General features: G+C 37.1%; 1 protein-coding gene across 4 annotated transcripts in view; it reads right to left on the bottom strand.

Annotated features, from left to right (window-relative positions):
• The window catches only part of LOC135216276 (intermembrane lipid transfer protein VPS13D-like), a 999,641-nt gene that overhangs the window by 18,269 nt on the left and 956,894 nt on the right, over nt 1-24,478 (bottom strand). For all 4 annotated transcript variants that reach the window (XM_064251439.1, XM_064251442.1, XM_064251440.1 and 1 more), the window contains 3 exons: nt 13,397-13,534; nt 4,741-4,872; nt 4,337-4,514 (listed from right to left, as the gene is read on the bottom strand). In XM_064251439.1, the coding sequence (XP_064107509.1) occupies nt 4,337-4,514; nt 4,741-4,872; nt 13,397-13,534 (448 nt within the window). The remainder of the gene's footprint in view (nt 1-4,336; nt 4,515-4,740; nt 4,873-13,396; nt 13,535-24,478) is intronic.

Here is a 24,478-nt window from a genome sequence, read left to right as displayed (position 1 = left end):
ACCAAAAATAAAATTAGTTAATCTTTTAATATACAAACTGTCTGTGTATAACATTATGTACAACACCATGTATTTACATCTTTAATGCGTACATAAGGCACTTCTTGATGACGACTCGTCAAGGCATATTCATTTTAAGATACCTACGTATTACTGCACAGTACATAGTTGACCATTTTCTATTTTACTGGAATTAATGATCTTTCATTTCACCTCATAATATCACATGGTGATGTTACCATTTCTAAATAATGTGTGCATTTGTGTGTGTGTTTCTTAGGTCAGTATTATGTTTGCCATTCTTTATTTTTTGCTTTGCTTGATTTACTGTACAGTATTTGAGTACATATTTAATGGACTCTTAAGTATGATTATCACGCATATTGTAACAGTACACAATAGAATATTTTATCTTTGTTGATTAAAGAAAGAGAAAATAAAGTAAAAATAAATATGAAAATTGTGTAAAATATAAATTAAAAAGTCATAAGCTGTATCCAACTTCATCCAACATTACACCCCTACCCTTTCCTAGCCACGGTAACTGATCCCCTGCTCCACCCACTTCTCTACACAGCCTTACTGCCCCTCCTCTCCCATGGGATCCAGCCATCCACCTTCCAACGTTGGAATCTTCTCATCCCACCCCCAAAATTCTTTCTCAGTCAGTTTGAGGGTAAGCAGGGTTACCAACTTTTTTCTGAGGGTGCACAGCATTGCCAACCATCAGAGAAGAGTTTCTTAAAATAAAAAAATTATATATACTTATCATATATAACTGAGGTCTTTGTCCCTGATCTGGGTATGCTGGATAATGTCAAGTTCCAGATAATGGTAATCCACATAATTGAAGGGTTACTTGAAAATGGATGAGATTTTAAGCATATGTAACTATACTACATTCTGAAAGTGTTCAAATTATAAAACAAAATTATGTTTTTGAGGAGAAATTTAATTTACAGATCCTGGAAATCATAATGAGATGGTTTGTTTATCTAGCAAAAAAGGAGATGTGCAACTGAACAGAAAGTAAGCAGATATGCATCAGGGCAATGACTAGTAAGAAGGCTAAGAAAATCAGCAAAATTGGCACTACTAACAATTTGGGCAACAACTGCACAAGATATTAGGACCTAATCTCATAAACAAAAACCTGATACACAAACATATGAGATGATGATGGTAACTTACTTTGTATACTAAAGGCCTTTCAGGATTGTTTCAAGTAGAATTCTTATAATTTTGAATAATAAATAGGTTTTGACGTAGGAAAACCTATTTTTGGTAGTCGTTATCGAGTCCTCAAGGAGTTACCTTTTCCATGGTCTATCCAGAGCTTCATGGTGACCAGACTAATGTCAAAGAATTATCTTTTAGCTGGTTTTGTGGCCAGGTATTGTGTTGTAAAGATAAACATTATAACACATGACAGAGTATAAATGGACTCAATTATCCTCAGCTAATCCCAAACCCAGTTTACCTACACCAAAAAACCAGCAAGACGACAAAGTAGCTATGCACTTTTGCACCGTCATATTGTTTACATACAACAAATAACGGACTAAGAAGCCATTACTTTCTGTTGGTCAATGCAGGATGATCCCTTACCCAAATCCCGTCTTTTTGTCAGGGAAGTGAGAGGATTTTGAGGACTCAACAGTGACTACCAAAAATAGGTTTTCCCAACATCAAACCCGTTTTTTGATAATGTATGTAGTCACTGTATAGTCCACAAGGAGCTTTACAAAGAAAATAACACGCAACGAAAAGCTCTCAAATTTTAATCCCAACAACCCAAAAACCTTTCTAGTCCAGGGACAATTCACAAATTTCAAGGCCCTATTCTTTATTCCAAATAACTTTAGGTTTGGTAGCAAAGAACAAGAAACTAAGAAACTTATGTTTTCAGGGTGAAGTCCCGTGGCAACTTACCTAAGCAAGCTGGGTATGGTTGCATTATTGTCAAACCTTCCCCACTATAATAGTTAGTGTACCATCTGTTAGGAAGACCTATGGTTTGCCTATGGGGCAGAACCATCTATGCCATATACCAATACACAGTGTGACTGAATTTGTTCGAACTCGTGACAATAGCGTTACTAGAGTATAAGAAAAAACGGACTTTCTGAGATGTTTGCCGTGACCTCTAGGAAAACCTTCAGTGCTTGAACTGGGCAAAATGTTTTGCCTACTAATTCTAGTTTACTTAAACTATAAGATTTCCTTCTTAAAGAATTCTTATTCTTGGCCAGGAATGACAGGCCAGAGGATAATAATAACTAATGGTCAGCTGTTTGCGTGATGTATCGTCCCTGTCTAAGAGAGTCAAGTTTGCTAATACAAGCTCCTGACCCTAATGAAATCAAGAAAATCACCTATTGTAGCTTGTGAGTTTTGGCTGTATCAGGTCCGTTGAACTGAAGGGCTGATCGAAGTCTAAGCACATTGTTCAGGGACCAAGTAGTAATTAGAATCTTTCGAGAGCGAGTCCTTGTAGAGCAAAGGACTACAGAAGGGAAGTGACAACTTCTATACTAGAGCCAATCCTGAATCCATAAAGCAATGGATCTGTTAATGCTGCCTTGTATGCCATGATTGTTGTAACTGCAAGGAATTTGTCTTCAAAAGGGATAAAAAAATTTTTAATGTTTCCTCAGAAATTCTGACTGGACTCTTGGTATAAATATAATCTGTGTAGTGATTTGTCCTGTTGTTTTGAGCTGTTGTGTGGTTTTGGTGCTTGTTTGGTTTTTTTGGTGCATAATATTTAGCGGTTGCTGTGTCTCAGAGACTGAATCCAGTGGACAGCACAGCGTCTTACCCTAATTGCGTAAAGTTTCCTGGTGAGTAAAAGTGTTTGAGATTGTGTTTTTTATCTTGCTGAACCAAGTGTCCTGTTAGTAAATAAAGTAACGTAAAGGGGAAAGTGTGGCTGGAGGAAATTTGTAAGCCAGGAGTGGTTTTTTACCTTGTGATTACGCCACACCTTCACAGGATGGAGAAGGATGAGACAGTTTCCACTCCAACCCGCTTAAAAATAAAGTTGTGTCCCCAAGGGGAAGACTTCCATTGCCTGTGGTGCCGTCGAAGTCAACCCCCAACCATATAATTCTTTTTGGTATCCACCTCTTTCTCTGCCTTTGCCCTTGATAGGCATTCCAGGTGTTGCTTTTCTGTTTCCTATAAAAGGGTCTTTGGACCTTGCAAAAAAGGTTTCTTTGCTGTTGTTGTTGACCCTTTGTGAGTTGTTGTCCCTTCTAACCACCTACATGTCTTTTAGGAAAAATTCTGGAGTGATTGAAGGCTTACAGGATTTTTTTTTTTTTTTTAGCCATTTTGGGCTGGGTAAGGGGAAATTTTGGGTTTTTGTTTTCTGAATTCTCCTTTTTCCCAAAAGAGAGTATGTACTCTGTACAATTCTGTTGGTAAGCTTGCTGGTTCAGTTATTGACAGCAATAGGCTCCTCAAACAGGTCCATACAGAAGGGTTTATCATGAAATAATGAAGTTACATTGGGAAGTGACCTGTTGGGGTCCTACAATGTTTCCATTTGCGCTTTTATGTGCCACTCTAAAATGTCATAGAATGGTTCCCATAGGGTTCTCATAGTACTTTTGCCCACAATGGCAGAAACTGTTCTGGAACAATTTAGAAGCCTTTTGTTGGCAACTTCCAGAAGGGAGGTGTAGTGTTGGCCATTCCTTGGTGGAGTTTTTCACAACTGGGATGACTGTGGCAAATGGTTTTAATTCTGTCAATGTTTCTGGTCTTTTTGTCACTACAAAATTCAGAAAATCTGTCTTTACAAGATTAATAATGTTTAACTGGCACTTAAAATTATGCACTAAGCTTTCAATTTAAATGTTTCCATGATCCTTGGTAATGAAATCATGGCAACGAGATCTTTAATCATGGAGAGCTGGTTTCAATACACTTTACATACATGACCAGAAAAAGTAAAGGCTTCTTGGTCCATTTTTGGTTATATGTCAACAATATGACGGCACATATACGCATAGCCACTTCTTCTTGCAGTTTTTTGTACATAGGTAACCTTGGTTCAGCATTCGCTGTGGAAAGGAGAAAGTGCCCTCTTATCCTGAGTCTATTTATACGCTATCATGTGTTATAATGTTTATCATTGCGACACATTATCCAGTCACAAGACCAGCAAAAAGAGAATTCTTCAACATTAGTCTGGTCACCATGGAGCTCTAGATAGACCATAGAAAAGGTAAATCCTTGAGGATGAGACGTGACTACACTATCAAAAATAATAGTATAAACAAATTCCAAGAACATTATAACAATGAAATTTTTCACGTCTTCTACTTACCCGCCATGCTATTTCTTGTGTATCACACCGTACTTTTGGCCTTTTGTAAGCTAGTTCCGAGGATCTTGCCATGCCCTGAATTTCTGATCTTTCTCCCTTCAATGTTAGTTCAATGTAATGCTTACGATCGAGTGAACCTTCAACTTCTAGTACAAGTGCTCGACACTGGTAAAGATCTCTGAAATAATTTTAAATGTATAAAAATCTAGATTGCTAAAATGTCACTTTTATGAGTTTGAAAAAAAAACCCAAGTGGAAAACCCATTTCATAAGTAGCTTCATTCGTTTTATATTATACCTCTGTTGTTTTAAAATATCACAAAAGATTACAAATAAGACTATGAGCTTCTACCAACTTAAGCGTGAATAAGATTGCAAACTTCACTAAACATTATACATTTTACCTGTAGTAAACTGTTAATACAGGCACTGGAGGAAGAGCTGGTTCACTTTGACTAAAAACTCTTACTTGATCACTTGATATCAGGACTTTTAGATTTTCTTCACCCTCACGAAGGACATCATAACCAAGAAATCTGTAGAAGAAAAAGTTTTTTCATATAAAAGATTTTCCAAATATCTAATGCCCAAAGAAATTTTAACGTTTACTACATACCTTATCTGTGACCTAATCTGCCAGTAAGACTGAAAATTCATCCATAACTAACTTAACTGTTGCTGTCCATTCTCCATAGGGCAAATATGGGCACACAGAGTTCTCATGTATGTATAAAGAAGAGTTGCTGTAGTTGGTCCCAAAGACTAGCTTTTCCATGAAATAAAAACTAAATAGCTGATAACTGGAGAGCCTATGAAAGAACAGGCAGTCCCAGGGTTACAGCTGTCTCGGCCTACAGTGAATCTGTACTTGGGGAGCTTTTTCGAATATATTCATAAAAAAATATGCCGTCGAACTAGAATTACAGTGCCATGAGCAGCCTGACTTGCCAGCACTATAACAATGTGAGAAAACCAGCTTAAGGAGTTGTAGCCACTGGGAGGGCTCACTATCAGGCGGTCTCTCATATAGGGTTGAGAGAAAGCCAGTTTATTGCCAGTACAAAGCTTACGAACCTGTTTCTTTCCTCATGCTCATATAAATCTCTCTCTCTTTCTCCCACTCATTTTTATCAATTGTTCTTACAGTGTTCCAGGTTAAAGCAGCTTCCAACTCACTGCAGGCCGCTGGAATGGAACCCCCACTGTAACCCGGGTAGTGGTTTAAATGTTGAAGAAAATGCTATCACAAGTCAGTGAAATGAGAGAAAGGAGTAAAAAAAACCTTGGATCTCTAGAGATGGTAAAAGCTGGAGGGATGCCACCTATGAAATAAGAACACATGCAACTGTTAAACTATATTTGTTCAGATAAGAGACTTAACCTTTCAAGTTTATGGGGAAGAGCCATTCTTGTCTACGGCTCTGACATTCCTAGAAGACCTAAAGAAGACCGTGACAAAGGACTTTTAACTATTCAATCTCTATTGCAGTCAATGGCACTGCTCACAGATACTATCTTCTTATCAAGACTTTGACTCAGTCTATATACTGTACAGTAGGACCTTGAATCACAAACACTAACCCACAAACAAAAATATATACTATAGAAATGCTGTTTGATTCACAAACTCATTTTTGAAACACAAACATCTGAAAATGCAGGAAACCTCTCAACTCATGGGTGCATCCGAGCTGCTATGGTGGCCACCATCTTCTTAAAGTAGGGTACTGTACACATATCCCATGCACTTCCACTTACCATTAGTCTCTTTTTAATTTGTCTCGAGATGACGTGTTCATTCCCTTCAAACTCTTTGTGCTTTTTTTGCATGCAAACTTATGATTTTTTTTCATAATGGCCCCTATGAAAATGAAGAGTGATGGTGAGATGAAGGTGCAAAAGATAATCATTGAAAATGGTGAGAGGAAGGTGCAAAAGATAACCATTGAAAAAAGAAAGAAATTATAGAAAAGTATAAGCATGGTATTTGTGTGACCAACATCGTGACTGACTAGTTAACATTTTGACTACTATTTTGAAAAACAAGGCTAATGTTGTCGAGGGCATGACTGTTGGCAAGTTCATCAGAGTTTGCTGAAGGAAACCCCCTCTATTAGTGCCACGACTGAGGAGTTTAATGCTAGTAAAGGGTGGTTCAACAACTTCAGGAGAACTGGCACCCATTGTGTACTTAGACATGGTGAGGCTGCTAGCGTGAACAAGGCTACTGCCGAGGCGTGCATGACCGAGATTGCCAAGTACATGGAGGCAGAAATATGTCCTACAGCAAGTTTTCAATTGTGATGAAACGGGCCTCTTCTGGAAGAAAATACCCAATAGAATGTTCATAACCCAGGAAGGACAGACTTTTGCTTTTGTTATGTGCGAACATAAATGGCGACTTGAAACTTAAAGCTGCTACTTGACTATCATTCAAACAACCCCCATGCCTTTCAGCAACAAAACGTGAACAAGGCCAGACCAACAAGTCATTTTTAATTTTAAAAAATTAAACACCAGGTGCTCTTCTCTACAGGCTTCTGTGTGATTGATGATACAAAATTAACTCTGAGAGAATTTTGGAAGATATACTCTAATATTTTTCACTGCATAACCCTCATCTGCGTGGCGGAAACTTTGGCCCGAGTGCGTAACTGACCATGACTTTGAGGGCTTTGATATAGGAATTAAGCAGGAAATTGTGTCCATGGGCAACATTATGGGTCAGGAAGTCAAGGATGGGGACAGTGAAGGACTGGCTCCTGAATATGCAGAGGATTTGACTGCTGACAAACTTGTCCAGCTCCACAGAGAGTAGCAGAAGGAGCTGGCTCATGAGCAATCAACTGAAGAGAAAGAAGGGGAAGAAGTTACAGATGGCAGCAGTGAATTGATTAAATCCACAATGGAAAAGTGGAGTAATGTCCAGTGTTTCCTTGAGTTGTACCATCCAAACAAAATTGTTATGAACAGTATTGTGAACTTGCTCAATGAAAATTTCATGAACCATTGGATAAGTTTGTGATTAAAAGTGTACAAAAAACCCAAAAGAGATGAATTTCTGGAACAAGATCTCCCCAACCTGGATACGAGAGCTCTCCTGCACAATAACCTCCTCTACTCTAACTATCCTCTTCTCTCATCCGTTAAGGCAGAAGTCATGCCACCCAACATAAGTGTTTACTTTTTAAAAGTTTTCTTAGTTTTAGTTTACTATTATAAATTATATTATTAGATATAAAGGTAGTCCCCGCTTACTGGCAGCCTAAGTTATCAGCACCGAAATGGGATGCTTTCCAGCTATCGGTGCCAATGCATACCTACCAGAGGCACCATTAACCAATGAATGGTGCAGATAAGAGCCGAAATTTGTCAATTTTTACTTATCATCAAGCCATTGAAATGGAAACCCTGCTGATAACTGAGGGCCACCTGTATTAAGGTTTTTCACACTTTGTTTACTATCTATGTAAAATAAAACATAAAATATATATAATTCATAATGGTTTGTAGGGGTCGTGAACAAATTAATCGTATTCCCATTAAACCTTATGGGGAAATTAACTTTCGGAAAAATTATTTGAGATTCTTTCCATTTACTCTTTCCTTTTTTAGTCAACAGACCATGGTAGGAAAAATTATTTGAGATTCTTTCCATTTACTCTCCTTTTCTAGTCAACAGACCCTTTCTCCACCTTTTGGCAGCATCATCAGGACTGGATTACAAATTGACACTCAAGTTTTCATTACAACATGCGGTCATTTGAATGTCAAACATGATGTCATTGGGGTGCCAAATTTCTAATGGTCAGCAGGTCTCATTCTCTCTCTGGTAGCCTGGATGGCAACATGGGCACTCCTGGTGCTCCAAAGGTAGCATCCTATCCCACAGCTTGCATGAAAGGGCATGGGCAGGGATGTGATTCTGCTTCTTGCCAACAGTCTTGATTTGCTCCATTGTCAGCAGTTCTGTCCGGGGTGCTCTGTCACTCATGTCACCCTTTGGATTATCACAGATATCCTGTGGTTTCCTTGAGGAAGGGAGGATGAAGCCCATGTTCCCTTGTATGTTTAATGCAGGCTGTTGTTGATCTATACTCACAGCTTCCGCTAGTATTTACAATCTTTGGAACCGGGCCTCTCTAAGCATGACCTCTGTGCTTTCTAATAATTCTTATAGTGTTGTTTTGCAGTCATGGTCAGCTACAGTGTTGAAATATTGCCCCTTGGTTATTGTAGTGATGAAACCTGTGCAGTAATTGCTGAAGGCTTGACAAGTCCCTTTGGTGCATTTCAATTTGTATACTATGTTTGTCAACTCAATCTCTTTAAGGGAGCAGTGCTATTTGGCATTAGATGGGTGCAGACTAGGGGCAGCAGAAGACACGTAAGAATATTCTCTCAAGTGGATTCATAAGTGTCGTACTGCTGGCAATTATTCTCTTCATGGCCTTGACCTCGCTGTGAAATGCAACTTTGTAATACAATATTATGAGGTTTCATGGTGAGGTAGGTGTCATCACTGGTGTGCTGGCATACACATACAAAAGTTTTTATTCGCAACCTTCTATTAGATTGCTGTCGTATCACTTAGTAGTTAAGAGATGCCTGACATGTTCCAGCTCTGCATGAGTAGCTTTCCACGGGGAACAGTGGGTAACTGCATATCTCATATACACCCTACCACACAGCATATGTATGTGTCAGGGCACTTCCTTTGGGCGTTAAGGCACTGACCCACATTAGCTGTCTTTTCATACAAGGCAGCATTGCACCTGTCTTTTTTCTTCTCTAAATTTACATAAAAGAAGGTAAATCGACCTCTGACACCATATTCTAACTATTCATGCAAATTATGACACAGTACTTTTCAGATCCGTGTCAAATTTGTTAAAATTAAATCAAGACTTAAGTTTTTGTATCCTTTTCTTTAGATTTGCTGAATAGTAAATGAATACTGTAGCAGTATGGTGTATGTCAATTTAAAGGCAATATATTGTACTTCAATATGGTATAAAAATACTAAATATCAATTATTCTACTTCTGGTGAACTTTATACAGAACATTAGAAATTAATTATCTGCTAAATTAAACTTTTCACAAAAATGTAAAATTATTCATATTTAAATTGGCACAGATCACTTTCTTAAGGGGACCGTCCGCTATGGCGGATGACATGTCAACTTGAAAAAATTAAAAATCGAGTTATTACTTGTATCTATGCAGAAACATGCCATGCATGCTTTCCAGAAGTTTCAGCCAATTATTTTTACAAATAATGAAGATATAGCAGTTTTTAAATGATGACGTCATTGTAACTGCGTCGTCTGTATGACTTGAGTTTGACAGAATCGTTTTTGCATGTTTATTTTTGCATATGTATATACAGCGATTTTTAAAGATTTTTTGAAATTCTCATACATCTGGTAGCAATGAAAGGTAGTGTGACACTGGGTGAGAAGCGAGCTGCTCAGAGCGGTTATTTATAGGCGAGACTCAGAGAATGACTCAGTTACGCCATAGACGTCAAAGGAGTTACATGCACGTAGGCACTTGCGTTTGGTTACTAGCTATTTACGTTGTTTTTATAACTTCTTAGTGAACTTATAGCAATGCCGAAGTTACCTAAGATCAAGAAGGCTACTCAGCAACTAAGGCTAGCAAAATTAGCGAAGGCCAGGAGTGTGCTGAAAGAAAAACACGAAAATTCATTATCAGCTGCCCTCATTGTCTCATGTCTCGCCTTCAACATCATTTTCTGGTGTCACGCTGAGGGTATTAACACCACTTTTAGGGGTAGGACCAGGATCCTTGATGTAGAAATCAACAATAAAAGTACAAATAAAGTAAAAAAACATACTTATGCGCATGTCGGTAGCCATTACTCGGTTATTTATTATCCAATTTTAGAGAGAAACATATCATTGGAAAGAGGAATAAAAATCCCATAATTCTGTGTGACAGAATTTTGATTTTTTTTCTTTTTTTTAGATTTTTTTGAGTGTCTAGACTAAAAAAAGAAAAAAAAATCCATAAAAAATAAAAAAATAAAAAAATAAAAATTCTGTCACACAGAATTGTTCCGTATATAAAGAAGTCTTTATGGTATGATTTTCAATACAACTGATGTCATATTAGCAAAAATCATGATTTTTGCTAATAAAACGAAAAGTTTTTGCTCAAATGACTTGAAATTTTTATATGATGAAGGTATTATATATATCTAAATCATATATGAAAATTATGTATTTTGTGTAATAAATAAAGAAAATAGACATCATAGCTGACGGTCCCCTTAAAATGAAAAATTTACCAATAAAAGAAATTATCACTACTTGAAAATAGTCTGTGAAATGTATTGCATCGCATCTCTGAAACAGACATCTTGATCTACTTTAGCAGTCATGTTACAATTTTGGCAATTTGTGGACTTTTCTGTCAATAAATATTCACTAATTTGTGTATTTTGATGTTATTTTCATGACTAAGTACATTTTTATAATACAAAAATTATTTACGTACTTATTTCCAAATATCAATAATGAATAATACTGAACATATTAAGTTTATCAAGATTAAATTATATTATATGCTAAAAATAATAATTCTCTCTCTCTCTCTCTCTCTCTCTCTCTCTCTCTCTCTCTCTCTCTCTCTCTCTCTCTCTCTCTCTCTAAAATGTAAGTTTTTTGTAGGATAAATTAATGATTTACTTATTTTTAAATATTAATATTAATGTAAACAGCAACAATATCAATTCATTACAGAAATACTATAGTGAATTAGTAAGATTTTAGCTTTAAATTAATAAATATGTGATGTAAAATTTGAAAGGAGACCCCGATCCTTCAACATTTGGAGAGAGGAGGGAAGGTGAACCTGTCAGAAATGTCTAGAAACTTGACAGCAAGGGTTGTATGGTCAGTGCTGCCAACTTAGTGGGTCAGTGTTGCTGACTTGGTGGTTAAAGGGTATAATATTGAAATATCTCTCTCTCTCTCTCTCTCTCTCTCTCTCTCTCTCAGGAAAAAATACACTGCTAATTTGAGTCTCTTTAACCAATTGGCATTAACACATATGCACACTGTTCGTGTGTTCATAGTGTTTTTCAAATGTATAGTAAAGGTAATACATATTTGGAAGACAAAAAACCGACACAAATGTTCTTGTTGTCAGTCACTGGTAAAATGAAATAGATTAACATTCCTGAGAGATTAAAGTGATAAACTCTCTCTCTCTCTCTCTCTCTCTCTCTCTCTCTCTCTCTCTCTCTCTCTCTCTCTCTCTCTCTCTCTCTCTGTGTTTTGGCTGGAAGGGTTAGAAGTATGTATGTATATATCTTTAAGGGTACCAATGTTTAACATCGCTGAAATTATATCAATATTATAATTTCAAAGATTAATACAGTAACAGGATAATGATTTAAGGTATTTTTGATGTAGGATGTTATTTAAGGTATATCCTTGTTATTTGAACTTTCAAAATACAGTAATACTTTGGGTTACGAACCGATTAGTATACGAATTTTTTAACTTACGAAGTGACGACCTCATTCTGGAATACGAATTTCGCTTGGAATACGAATGCGCGAATTTCCATCATGGGAGGCCGCCTGATTTGTTTACATCGGATGAGCGTGGGATCTGCGAACGCATTTTTTTCGGCCAAAACTTAACGCCTGCTTTGTTTACATCGGATGAGCGTGGGATCTGCGAACGCATTTTTTCGGCCAAAACTTAACGAGGGTCACGTGACTTCCTGCTACGCATCCCTTGACCCTTTTTAAACCATAACTCTTTCAATATCTCGCTGGCGGTAAGATTGAACGCATCTGTCCGTGATACGCTCTCAAATTTGCTTAGTGATTTGCGCACGTGTTGTGTTTCCGTAATAGTGCTTATACATTACTATTACCCAAATACTAAAGACAATGGCTCCCAAGATGACGAAGGCAAGCAGCAAGAAGGAAAGCATAAGAAAGAAGGAGATGATTACAGTCGAAATGGAGAAGGAAATTATCCAAATGCATGATAAAGGCGAGTGCGTGAAAGACATTGCAGCATTCTTCAAGCGGTCGCAATCAACGATCTGCACTATTTTGAAGAAAAAGGAAGAAATTAAAGCCAGTAAAGCATCAAAAGGTGTCACAGTATTGACGAAACAACGGCCTTATATTCTCGACGATGTAGAAAATTTGCTCATAGAAAAATATTTTTTCAAAATTGTGAAAGACAACATAGTGTTGCGTAAGCGTAAAATTAGTGATCGTAGTGAACGGTGCTCTCTAGAGAAAGAACCAGAAAGTCTTCCAGAAGTGTTCACGGAGGGAGATTTCCCCCCCAAGCCCTAACCCTCTCCTCCTCACCCTTCCCCTCCTCCCGTCTCCGTCAAGCCAGCAGCCACACTCGCCAAAGGTAAAGTTCAGGTTTTACTGTGCATGCATATTAAATCTAGTGTTTATATTTAATTTCATTCTTCAATTTTATAATTTTATGTAATTCCTACACGAATTTTCAACCTTAGTGAACAAAAATAAATGGAAAAATATGAATTGAAATGGTTATTCATGGTCGGGTGGAACGCATTATTTGCTTTTTATAACATTCTTATGGGAAAATCCATTTGGGTTACGAATTTTTTAGGTTACGAAGCAGGTTCTGGAACGGATTAAATTCGTAACCCAAGGTATTACTGTAGGCAGTTTTAAGCATTATTACAGGGAGTTCAAAGTATTCACAGATTTTAACTATTCACAGGGGTCTGGTACATATCCCCTGTGAATATGGGGGGTCCACTGTATACATGTACAGTATTTAAATAATACAGAATACTATTCATACATGCAACAGACAATTATAGCTTAGTGTCCTTCAAAACACCAAAAATTTTCACAACTACTATATATCAACTTTCCAAAATTATGTCAGTGATTTTTTTGTTATAAAACAATTTGTACAGACTACTATCAATTAAAACTACTATAATACAAACCAACCAATTCTTGCAATGATAATCAGAATAAAATTAGATATAAACTTGGAATATATCATCATACATACATTTCATTTCCCCCTTGATTGAAGGACAGCAAGAGTTCTTGGCCAGCTGCTTGGCTTGCTGAATATCTAGGCATCATCCCATTAAGTCCTATGACTAGCCTTGGTTTACGAGTTCTTGAAGGCATTTTTTGTGCAGGGCTGAAACAGAAAATTGACTCTTAAGCAAAGATATCAAAACATTTAATCAATAATGAAGAGAGAAGTTGCTTATGTTTATAAATTGCAGCCAATACATAAGACTTCATTCTTCAATGTAAGTAACATTGACCTTATATGTAAGTAACATAAAAATAATTTTACCACACTGAAACTAATTAAGCAATTTAAAAATATTTTCTAAATAAAAACAATTCTTGTGTATAATGACATAACTAGTGAATAGTCACAGATAGTCTCAAGACAGGAAAAGCAATATTAAAAAATGTTTAAATGTTGATATATAAACTGCCCTGCAAGTGAAGTTCAAAGTACATAGCTCACTGAGATAACGTAGTGCCATAAAAGCAGTTCATACCTACCAGAGGCGCCATAAGGGTGCTTATGGCACCATAAATCGCAGAGTTTCGGTTAATGGTGGTTTTCGCTTATCGGCACAACCCTAGGAATGGAACCCCCACCAAGAACCAGGGACTGCCTGTAGTGTTTCATTTTCTTTTTGCAATACAGCGTACACATACAGTCAAACCTCAGTTTTCGCACACCTCTCTTTTCGTACGTTTCAGTTTTCAGACTTTTTTCTATGAAATTTTGTCTCATCCAAACATGCCTCTCTGATCACTTTCCTCTGTAGTACTGACTTTTCCTTTCGGTTATCTCCAGTCAATTTCAATTTCTGACTAACAGAGACTATAAAAAACAGGTTTTGACATAGGAAAAGCCTATTTTTGGTGGTCGCTGTTGAGTCCTCAAAGGATTTACCCTCCATGGTGTGTGCCAGCGCCCCATGGTGATCAGACTAATATCAAAGAAATATCTTTTACCCTGGTCTTGTTGCTGGGTATTATGCCATAATGATAAACATTATGACAAGTAATAGAGTATAAGGGACTGACTCAAAGACAAGAAGGCTTTTTATCTTGTCTTCAGCAAAGCTGTACCCAGTTTCCTACGTCAAAACCTGTGGAAGTGACTATTGCACATGCGCATCAGCCATCTTGTTTTATGATCAGGCCGGTTAAAAGACCAAGATCCATTATGTACTCTGTCGATCAACGCTGGATGAACCCTTTACCCAAATCCCATGGTTTTTCATTGGGGATGTAGGAGGGCTTTGAAGACTAGACAGCGACTACCAAAAATAGGTTTTCCTACATTAAAACCTGTTTTTTTTTTTTTTTTATAAAAATAGTCGCACTTTTGTCCCCAAAGGAGCATTACAAAGAAATTGACAGGTGACAAAAACTTAAGCTCTCAAAATTTTTATCCTAAATATATTAAAGTTTAAAACAAAATAATCTCAGGCCAAATGTCAAGCCACTAGTTTCAGTAAAAAAAGATAATCAAACTAATCAATAGGATATACTTTTAAAGTTCTATGGTGACTTACCTAAGCATGCTGGCTATGTTTGCAATCTTGACGCACTTTCCCCAGCGATAGTCAACATACCCACCTGTTAGAGAGACCCATGGTTTTCTGCTGTGTTGCCTATGGGGTCAGGACTAAACATACCACCTACAGATACACAGTGCAGTCGAATTTGTTCCAGTTCATGGCAGTAGTGTTTTAAGAATACTGAATCTGATGACCATCCAGTACATTAAGAGACCTCTTTAAATGATACATTTCTGAAGGCCAATGATGTACTTACTTTCCTAATATCATGTGGTGATCTAGGAAAGGAATGCAGGTTAGCCTTTTTAATGAGAATGCAGGTTAGCCTTTTTAATGAGGGACACTAAAATTATTCTTAACCCTTGTAGAGAGTGGTTTGTTTGAAATAGGACGTAGGAAAATTGGACCTTCTGAAACATTTCCCATGATTTCTAGGTAAACCTTAAGTGCCTGAACTGGGCATAATTTTTTGTCTGCTAAATTGAGTTTTCTCATAAGAATAGATTTCCCGTTTATAGGATTCTCATTCTTGGCCAGGAATGATGGCCCAGGGGACAACAATAATTGGTTATCAACAGTTTGTGTGATATATCGTCCCTATCTTAGAGCCCAATTCACTAATATGGGCTCCTGATGCTAATGCTACCAGGAAGATCGCTTTCTGAAGCATGCAAGTGGTAGTTACGTCAGGTCTGTTGAATAGATGAGTACATAAAAGTTTGAGTACCTTATTCAGGGACCAAGTAATTGGAATTCTTTCAGGAGCGGGTCTTTGTGGAGAAAAAGACCGCACAAGAGAAGTGACAACTTCTATGTTGGAATTAATCCCGAATTCATAAAGCAAGGGTTCTGTTAATGCAGCCTTGTATGCTATAATTGTTGTAACTGCAAGATGTTTGTCTTCAAAGTAGTGTATAAGAAAATTCATTACTGTTTCTATAGAAATCTTGATTGGGCTCTCATTCTGGATATAATCTAACCTTATTCTCCATACGGACTGGTATTGCCGGATAGATGATGTCCGTAGTTTTTGCACTAGGTACCTAGCAATATGGGGCCAGTAGTTTTCACAGTAGATTATATTTAAAAAATCCACACATGAAGGTCTCGGCTTAGAAAGGTGAATGCGTAAACAACTTTCCTTCTTACTTTCTGGGATAGTACAGTAGACAGTAATGGAATTTACTTCTTAGTCCGTTGTTGAAGTACAGTGGTACCTCAAGATATGAAATTAATCCGTTCTGAGGCGGCCTTCGTATCATGAGTTTTTCGTATCTTGGAACACATTTTACATGTAAAATGGCTAATCCGTTCCAAGCCCTCCAAAAACACCCCAGTAAATTATATTTCCAGGCCTAAAACACATGTTCTAGGGTTACAACGCCGATCCGACGGAAGAAATATGACTCCAAAAAGGCAAAATACTGTACATACTTGAGTAATATTCAACTGCATGTAATGTTCAACCCCATTTTTACTGCATATATTAGGACTTTAGCATATGTCCCTTAGCAATAAGCCTAGCCTATGTTAGCAGTTGCTACTGTAGCCTAGTCTATGATTCTGACATCTAAACCTAAGAGCTAAAAGCTTAGAATATGCCAATAAAATGTATAAATAATCAGTATGTACTCATTTCAAATAATTATTAATTAATCATTAACTATAATACACAAACAAACAAAAAACAAACCTTCCAATCGATTGTTTACATTCAGCTCTTACCCGTCTTACGAGTATCGAACGAGCGCCAAGCAATCATTTTTCCTAGCACACAGTAAGCCATAAATTGTCATTAGTATCTCTCTTCAACTAATGAAACTACCAAACAGTATAATAACCATTCATTTCTATTCTTTATTCTATCTTTATCTAATGGAGATACCGAGTTACTAACAGCTATAATTAAACATACGTATACGTAACGTAATAATAAAACATAAGAAGAATTCTAAAAAATACGTATTTGTTGGCAGTCTGATTTATTTTATATTTTATGATATCTAATTCACAATTTTTTAATTAAATGTATTGCATGTACTCATTTCAAATAATTATTAAGTAACCATTAACTATATTAAACAAACAAAAAAAAAGCTTCCAAACTCTGTTTACATCCAGCACTTACGAGTATCGAACGATCGACAAGCAATCACTTTACACAGTAAGCCATAAATTTTCATTATCTCTCTTCAACTACTGTAACTACCAAACAGTATAATAACCATTCATTTCTATTCTTTATTCTATCTTTACCTAATGTTTTTTTTTATTAAATGTATTGCATGAATAAGTTTTTCAATTTACAGCATCCTTTAACCAATAGAATACTTAAAGCACAAGGGGTAGATGCTGACCAATAGGAGAGCAGGACCTTATGGGGTGACTAGCATCAGGAACCAATGGGAGAGCGGGAGGATGGTGGCGAGTTTTACTCAAGTTGGCGGCGCGGGAGTTTTTAAAATTGTTCTCGGTGGTCGGGCGAATCTCGGGACTTTACAGCAACAACCTTTCGTATCTTGAAAACTTTTCGTATGTAGAGCAGTAAAATTTTTCGCATTGGCTTTCGTATCTCGAGTTTTTCGTAAGTAGAGCCTTTCGTATTTCGAGGTACTACTATAATAGGAACCAATGCCTGTTTGGCCAATTTGGGGCTATTAGGTAAGCAATTCCTTTGAAGGTTAGGAGCTTGTTCAAAACCTTCAAAATCTGGGACAATGGAGGAAAAAGATATGCCATCTTCCAGTTGCTCCAGTCCAGTGGGAAGGTATCTCTCGCTATTCCTTGACTGTCCAAATTCAGGGACACATGTACTGGTAGTTTGTGATTCTCGTATGTGGCAAACAGGTCCACTTCCGGTTATGGAAGTAGATTGTTTATTATTTGAAAGGAGTGGTTGTCCTTGACAAAGAGTCTGCTATTACACTGAGAGACCCTGAAAGGTGAATTGCAGACAAATGCCACTTCTTGTACTTGTGCCATCCAAAGGATGGCTAACATTAGCATATTGAAAGGAGGTGAGCATGAGCCCAATTTGTTGTTGCAAGACATTCCAGTTGTGTTGTCTAGGACCAATAAAATATGTGTCTCTTCCAGAGGTTTGAGTTTCTTTAGAGACAGAAAGACAGCCATCAGCTCTAGGAAATTGATATGACAATTCTTTAGGGTAGCTACCACCTCCCCGCCACCTGAAGATCCTCCCAATGTCCTCCCCAACCTATCAACGAGGCATCTGTGTGTAAAGTTACTTTTACAGACGGAGGAGTCGGGGTGACCTGTTTTGCCAGAAATTCCTTCCAGTTCCATGGACAAAGTATTTCTCCAGGTTTCTGGTGTATTTTGTGAGATTTGTCTCTCATCCTTTTTCTTGCATGTGACATCCAAAACTTGTTCACGTTTTTCAGTTGTAATCCGAGTATTGGATTTGTTATAGTAGATGCAAACTGGAGCAGACCCATCATATGTTCTAATTGCCGTCTGGAAGCAATGGGCTGTGTCAGGAACCTGCCTGCTGGGTGTGATGTGGGATTTTTCTCAATTTATTATAAAGCCTTTTGACTGGAGTCCATCGACTACTGTTCCCAGGTTTTTCAGGAACTCTTTTCTTGTGGCTCCCCAGACTAACCAATCATCTAAATAAATGATCAGATGTATTCCTTCTTAGTTCTCAGGCAACTACCGTCACTAATTTTGTAAAGCTTCTCGGGGCAATATTTAGACCGAAAGGCATGACCTTAAATCTGTACGTATTCTTCCCTATCCGGAACCCTAGGAAGGGGCGGTAGGGAACAGCAATAGGGATGTGCCAATATGCATCTTTCAGAGCTATAAAAACTGTTCAGGTCCCTTTTGGAATGACATAGCGTACAGTGGTACCTCGACATACGAAAGGCTCAACTTATGAAAAACTCGAGATACGAAAGCAAATACGAAAAATTTTACGGCTCTACATATGAAAATTGCTCAAGTTACGAAAGGTTGTTGCTGTAAAGTCCTGAGATTCGCCCGGACCACCGAGAACAATTTTAAAACTAGCGCCCTGCCAACTGAGTAAACTTGCCACCATCCTCCCGCTCTCCCATTGGTTCCTGATGCTATCACCCCATAAGATCCTGCTCTCCTATTGGTCAGCATCTACCCCTTGTGCTTTATGTATTCTATGGGTAAAAGGATGCTGTAAATTGAAAAACTTATTCATGCAATACATTTAATAAAAAAAAAAACCTTAGGAAAAGATAGAATAAAGAATAGAAATGAATGGTTATTATACTGTTTGGTAGTTTCAGTAGTTGAAGAGAGATAATGAAAATTTATGGCTTACTGTGTACTAGGAAAAGTGATTGCTTGGCGATCGTTCGGTACTCGTAAGTGCCAGATGTAAACAGAAGTTTGGAAACTTGTTTTTTTGTTTGTTTATTATAGTTAATGGTTACTTAATAATTATTTGAAACGAGTACATGCAATAGATTTAATAAAAAAAATTGTGAATTACATATCATAAAATATAAAATAAATCAGACTGCTATCATCGAAGCCAACAAATACGAGCGTATTTTTTAGAATTCTTCGTCTGTTTTAAAATTACGTTACGTGTATGTTTAATTATAGCTGTCAGTAACTCAGTATCTCCATTAGGTAAAGATAGAATAAAGAATAGAAATGAATGGTTATGATACTGTTTGGTAGTTTTATTAGTTGAAGAGAGATACTAATGACAATTTATGGCTTACTGTGTCCTAGGAAAAGTGATTGCTTGGCGTTCGTTCGGTACTCGTAAGAGCTGAATGTAAACAAACGATTGGAAGGTTTTTATTGTGTTTTTATGTGTATTATAGTTAATGATTAATTAATAATTATTTGAAATGAGTACATACTGATTATTTATACATTTTATTGGCATATTCTAAGCTTTTAGCTTCTTAAGTTTAGATGTAGAATCATAGACTAGGCTACAGTAGCAACCGCTAACATAGGCTAGGCTTATTACTAAGGGACATATGCTAAAGTCCTAATATATGCAGTAAAAATGGGGTTGAACATCACATGCAGTTGAATATTACTCAAGTATGTACAGTATTTTGTCTTTTTGGAGTCATATTTCTTCTGTCGGATTGGCGTCGTAACCCTAGAACATGTGTTGTAAGCCTGGAAATATAATTTACTGGGGTGTTTTTGTAGGGCTTGGAACGGATTAGGCATTTTACATGTAAAATGCGGTTCAAGATACGAAAAACTCATGATACAAAGGCCGCCTAGGAACGGATTAATTTCGTATCTCGAGGTACCACTGTACCTGGACAATGGTAGTCATTCGAAACTTTTGACAACCAATGTGTCTGTTCAACGTCGACAGGTTGAGGATCACCCTTCATTCTGCAGAATCTTTTTTGGGAACACTGAGAGGTGCTTGGTGACGAATGTAAGAATGTTTCTCTATGGCTCCTTTTAAGAAGGCCTTCTGCACATAATCTTTCATAGAAGGGTCCAGTTCTTTAAAGAACCCTTTCAAGGGTGGGGGGGTGGGAGAGACCATTTCCACCCCAGACCTTTGAGAATAATACTGTGTCCCCAAGAAGACTTCCATTCCTTGTGATATTTCTGAAGTCGACCCCCGACCAAACAATTCCTATTGAGATCCCCCCCTTCCTTTGCCTTTTCCTTTAATGGGCATTACAGGTGTTGCCTTTCCTTTTCCTTTATAACCCAGTTTTTGGACCTTATGAAAAGGATACCCATTTTGCTGAGCAGGTTGTTGTCCCTTTTGAGAGAGATGTCCCTTCTGACTACCTATGTGTGTATGAGGAGAGCTATTTGAAGTGAATGAAGGCCTATATAATTTGTTATCAAAGTGTGCCTTTTTGGATTGGGTAAGGGGAAATTTCTGTTTTTTTATTTCCTGAAGTCTTTTGTCAACATGCTTGCTCTTTTACTTGGGTCACAATAGACTCCTCAAACAGGTCTCGACAGAAAGCATTAGACTGTAATAAGGCAGTCACATTGGGAAGTGACTTGGAGTTTTCCAGTACCTCCATTTGCACTTTTATGCGCCAGTCTAAAGTCACAGAGAGCTTCCATAAAGTTCTCATAAGGCTTTTAGCCACAACAGCAAAAATCATCCTAGATTCTTCTGGAAGCCTCTTTGTGGCTACTTCTAACAATGAGGAAGTAGTTAAGACACTAAGGAGGTGGATCCTAGTGCAAAACTGATGTCCCCTCTGAAATCCTCATTGGAGTACCAAATTGCTGAGTTGCAATATTTAAGGGGAGCTTATTTCTATCAAAAGGAAGTGTTCCATATTCTTCGGTGGAGTTTTCTGAAACTGGAATAACCAAAGCAAATGGTTTTAGTTCCGCCAATGGTTCACGCTTTCTGGTTATTACGTAATTTTGAAAATGTCCCTTCACATGGTTTAGGATTTTAAATGTGAAGGGGTAGAAGGCTGGTGGTACATGATACACAACCTGAGTTTTAATCATGATGGAAGTATAAATCCATTTTCCATTTACCTGATGAAGAGTTTCACCTACAGTTCTCAATGTCAAATTGCCAGCTAAGAGAATAGTTTCCTTTTGAGTTTTCTACATGTCTGGCAAAGGTGGGTATCACGCACCATTCAGTGTTAGGAAATGCTGCCCTGTCCCTAAATTCAACTTGTACTACTTCTATCATGGTCTTTCTCTCATTAATACATCGAGGTATCTTGCCAAGGATTATCAGCATAATAGTAGGATTTTGGAGACTCTGTTAGATTTTGTTCGTAAGACTTATAACCGGGACTGGCCATTTTGTTGGTTCCAGTTGGGTTAGCACTCTTGACTCTTGTTTGGGCAGATTTGGCTTCAACTCTCCCCATTTTATTGCAAGATGCCAGACACTTACATTTTGGGGTATATATTATTGACTTGACTTCTTTAATATCTTGTTCAGAATCAAGCAGTATGTCTATTATTTGTTGTCATTCGGCAGCAAAAGCATTTTTGATGACACTCACTATTTCCTTACGGAACTGATCTAATACCGAAAACTGTGTATCCCTTTTGGGGGAGCTTGTGTAACCTGATTGTGTATCTACAGCTGAGCTGCAGTTGTCTGTTCCCCATGGGGCAGAGGTCCCAGGTGAATTGCTATAACCTTCTGAAAATGCTACCATTTCCACTTGGATCAGGTGGATCCTTATATCCCTTTTGGGGGAAAGATCCTGATTAGCTTCTGAAAGCTACATGGGGGATTGACTTGCTTCTACAATGTTTCTCCCATGGTTAATTGACATCGATGTCCCTGGTCCTTCTGGGTTCAGCAAAGTCCTTTTGGTATCAATATCTACCTCAAAGTCTTTAAATAATTCCCCTCTAAGTGAGGATTCATCTAAATCCTCCTCAGGATGCACCTGGGGAGTAGTGGTGACTGATATTACTGGGTTTTGGCCCGAATATGGATCTTCAGAGAAGGGGTTAAATATATGCTGCCAGAGTTCTGCTGTATAGATATAATCTTCCCCTTCCTCACCCTTGCTAAACCCTAGGACCCATCGAGACAGTCTAAAATGGGCAGTTTCATTCTTAAAGCTTGTAGCCTAGAGCACGCTACAAATTTCACACATATCAGGCAACCAAACAAACTTGTCCTGATCAATACAGGGACTATGACTGACTACGGCAGGCGGTATGGGCAGTGCCCACTGGCAAAAAACGTACTGAGCAACTAGCTACGGAACACTTTAATTGAGGGGTCATTTCTCAAAATGGCCCTGTAGTGATAACACCAAGTTATTATTACAAAATTTAATTAGTATAATTATTTTTAATAATGGACACCTGTAGATATTAACAAGTAGTAAATATCATTTTACAAGTCAATTTGACTACAAATGTACATTTTTGGTACATTCCAAAAAACATCATGTCAATTCTATGCACTAACTCCACACAGACTGTAAGGAACAGTCCATAAAAGCAGAAGACCCTAGGGCGTCAAATGTCTTTTTGCTGTTTCTGATACTAGTCCCTAGGGGTTATGATCAACCTCTAAAATATAATGCTTAAATTTCAATAAGAAACTCAATTACTATAGAGAAACTGTAATTCCCATAAATAGTTGACATGGAGTTATTACCTAGATCTGCCTATATCTATGTTAACCCTTAAACGCCGAGCCGCTATTTACCAAAGTGTCTCTCGTATGCCGGCGGTGTTCGGGAGTTAGCGCTGAAGCGGATAAAAAGTTTTTTGCAAAAAATCTTAGCACGCTTAGTTTTTAAGATTAAGAGTTCATTTTTGGCTCCTTTTTTTTGACATTGCCTGAAGTTTAGTATGCAACTATCAGAAATGAAAAAAATATCATTATCATATAAAAATATTGGAATATATGTCAGCGTGAAAAAAAATTTCATATATAATTGTATACAAATCGCACTGTGAGAAAACAGTTAAAGCTAATGAGTTAATTTTTTCCGTTGTATTGTACACTAAATTGCGATGATTTTGGTATATAACAAATTGTAAATCGATCAAAGCAACACTGAGAAAATATTATCACAAAATGATGCATGAATTCGTAATGCGCGGACATAAAAAGTTTTTTCAAAAATTCATCATAAATCGAAATATTGTGCTAGAGACTTGCCGTTTGTTGCAAAATGAAGGTAATTGATTGAATATTACTAGACTGTAAGTGTTTTAGCTTACAATTGCAGTTTTTGGCCATTTCGGTTGAGTTAAAGTTGACCGAAGGGCAAATTTTTTCTATTTATCGTGATTTATATGAAAATATTTCAAAACTGATAAAAGCTATAACCATGAGTTATTTTTTTGTTGTATTCTACATGAAATTGAGCACATTTTCATATATAAAACTTAATGTAACGGCTAATATAAAACAGTGCAAACATTACGACAAGCTGAAGAAAGAATTTCTGAGATTTTCGGCAGAGTTACCGCACACAGACGTAAGGAAAAAGTGTTTTTAAAAAATTCACCATAAATTGAAATATTGTTCTAGAGTTTCCAATTTGTTGCAAAATGAAGGTAAATGATTGAATATTACTAGAATGTAAGAGTTTTAGCTTACAATTGCGTTTTTTTTACCATTTTGGTCGAATCAAAGTTGACCGAAGGTTGAAATTTTGGCACTTATAGTGATTTATATGAAAATATTTCAAAACTGATAAAAGCTACAACCATGGTTTTTTTTTAGTTGTATTCTACATGAAATTGCGCACATTTTCACACATAAAACTTAATGTAACGGCTAATATAAAATGGTGCAAACATTACAACAAACTAACGAAAGAATTTCTGAGATTTTCGGCAGTTACCACGAGGATGTAAGGAAATAGTTTTTTTAAAAATTCACCATAAATCGAAATATCATGCTAGACACTTCCAATTTGTTGCAAAGTGAAGTTCAATGATTGAATATTACTAGAATGTAAGAGTTTTAAATTAAAATTGCATTTTTCAACCATTTCGGTCAAGTCAAAGTTGACCGAAGGTTGAAATTTTGGCACTTATTGTGATATATATGAAAATAT

This window comes from Macrobrachium nipponense, chromosome 6, assembly GCF_015104395.2.
Source record: "Macrobrachium nipponense isolate FS-2020 chromosome 6, ASM1510439v2, whole genome shotgun sequence".
NCBI classification, from domain to species: domain Eukaryota; kingdom Metazoa; phylum Arthropoda; class Malacostraca; order Decapoda; family Palaemonidae; genus Macrobrachium; species Macrobrachium nipponense.
Note: the sequence above shows the minus strand (reverse complement) of the source record. Positions and strands in the feature narration are given on the sequence as shown.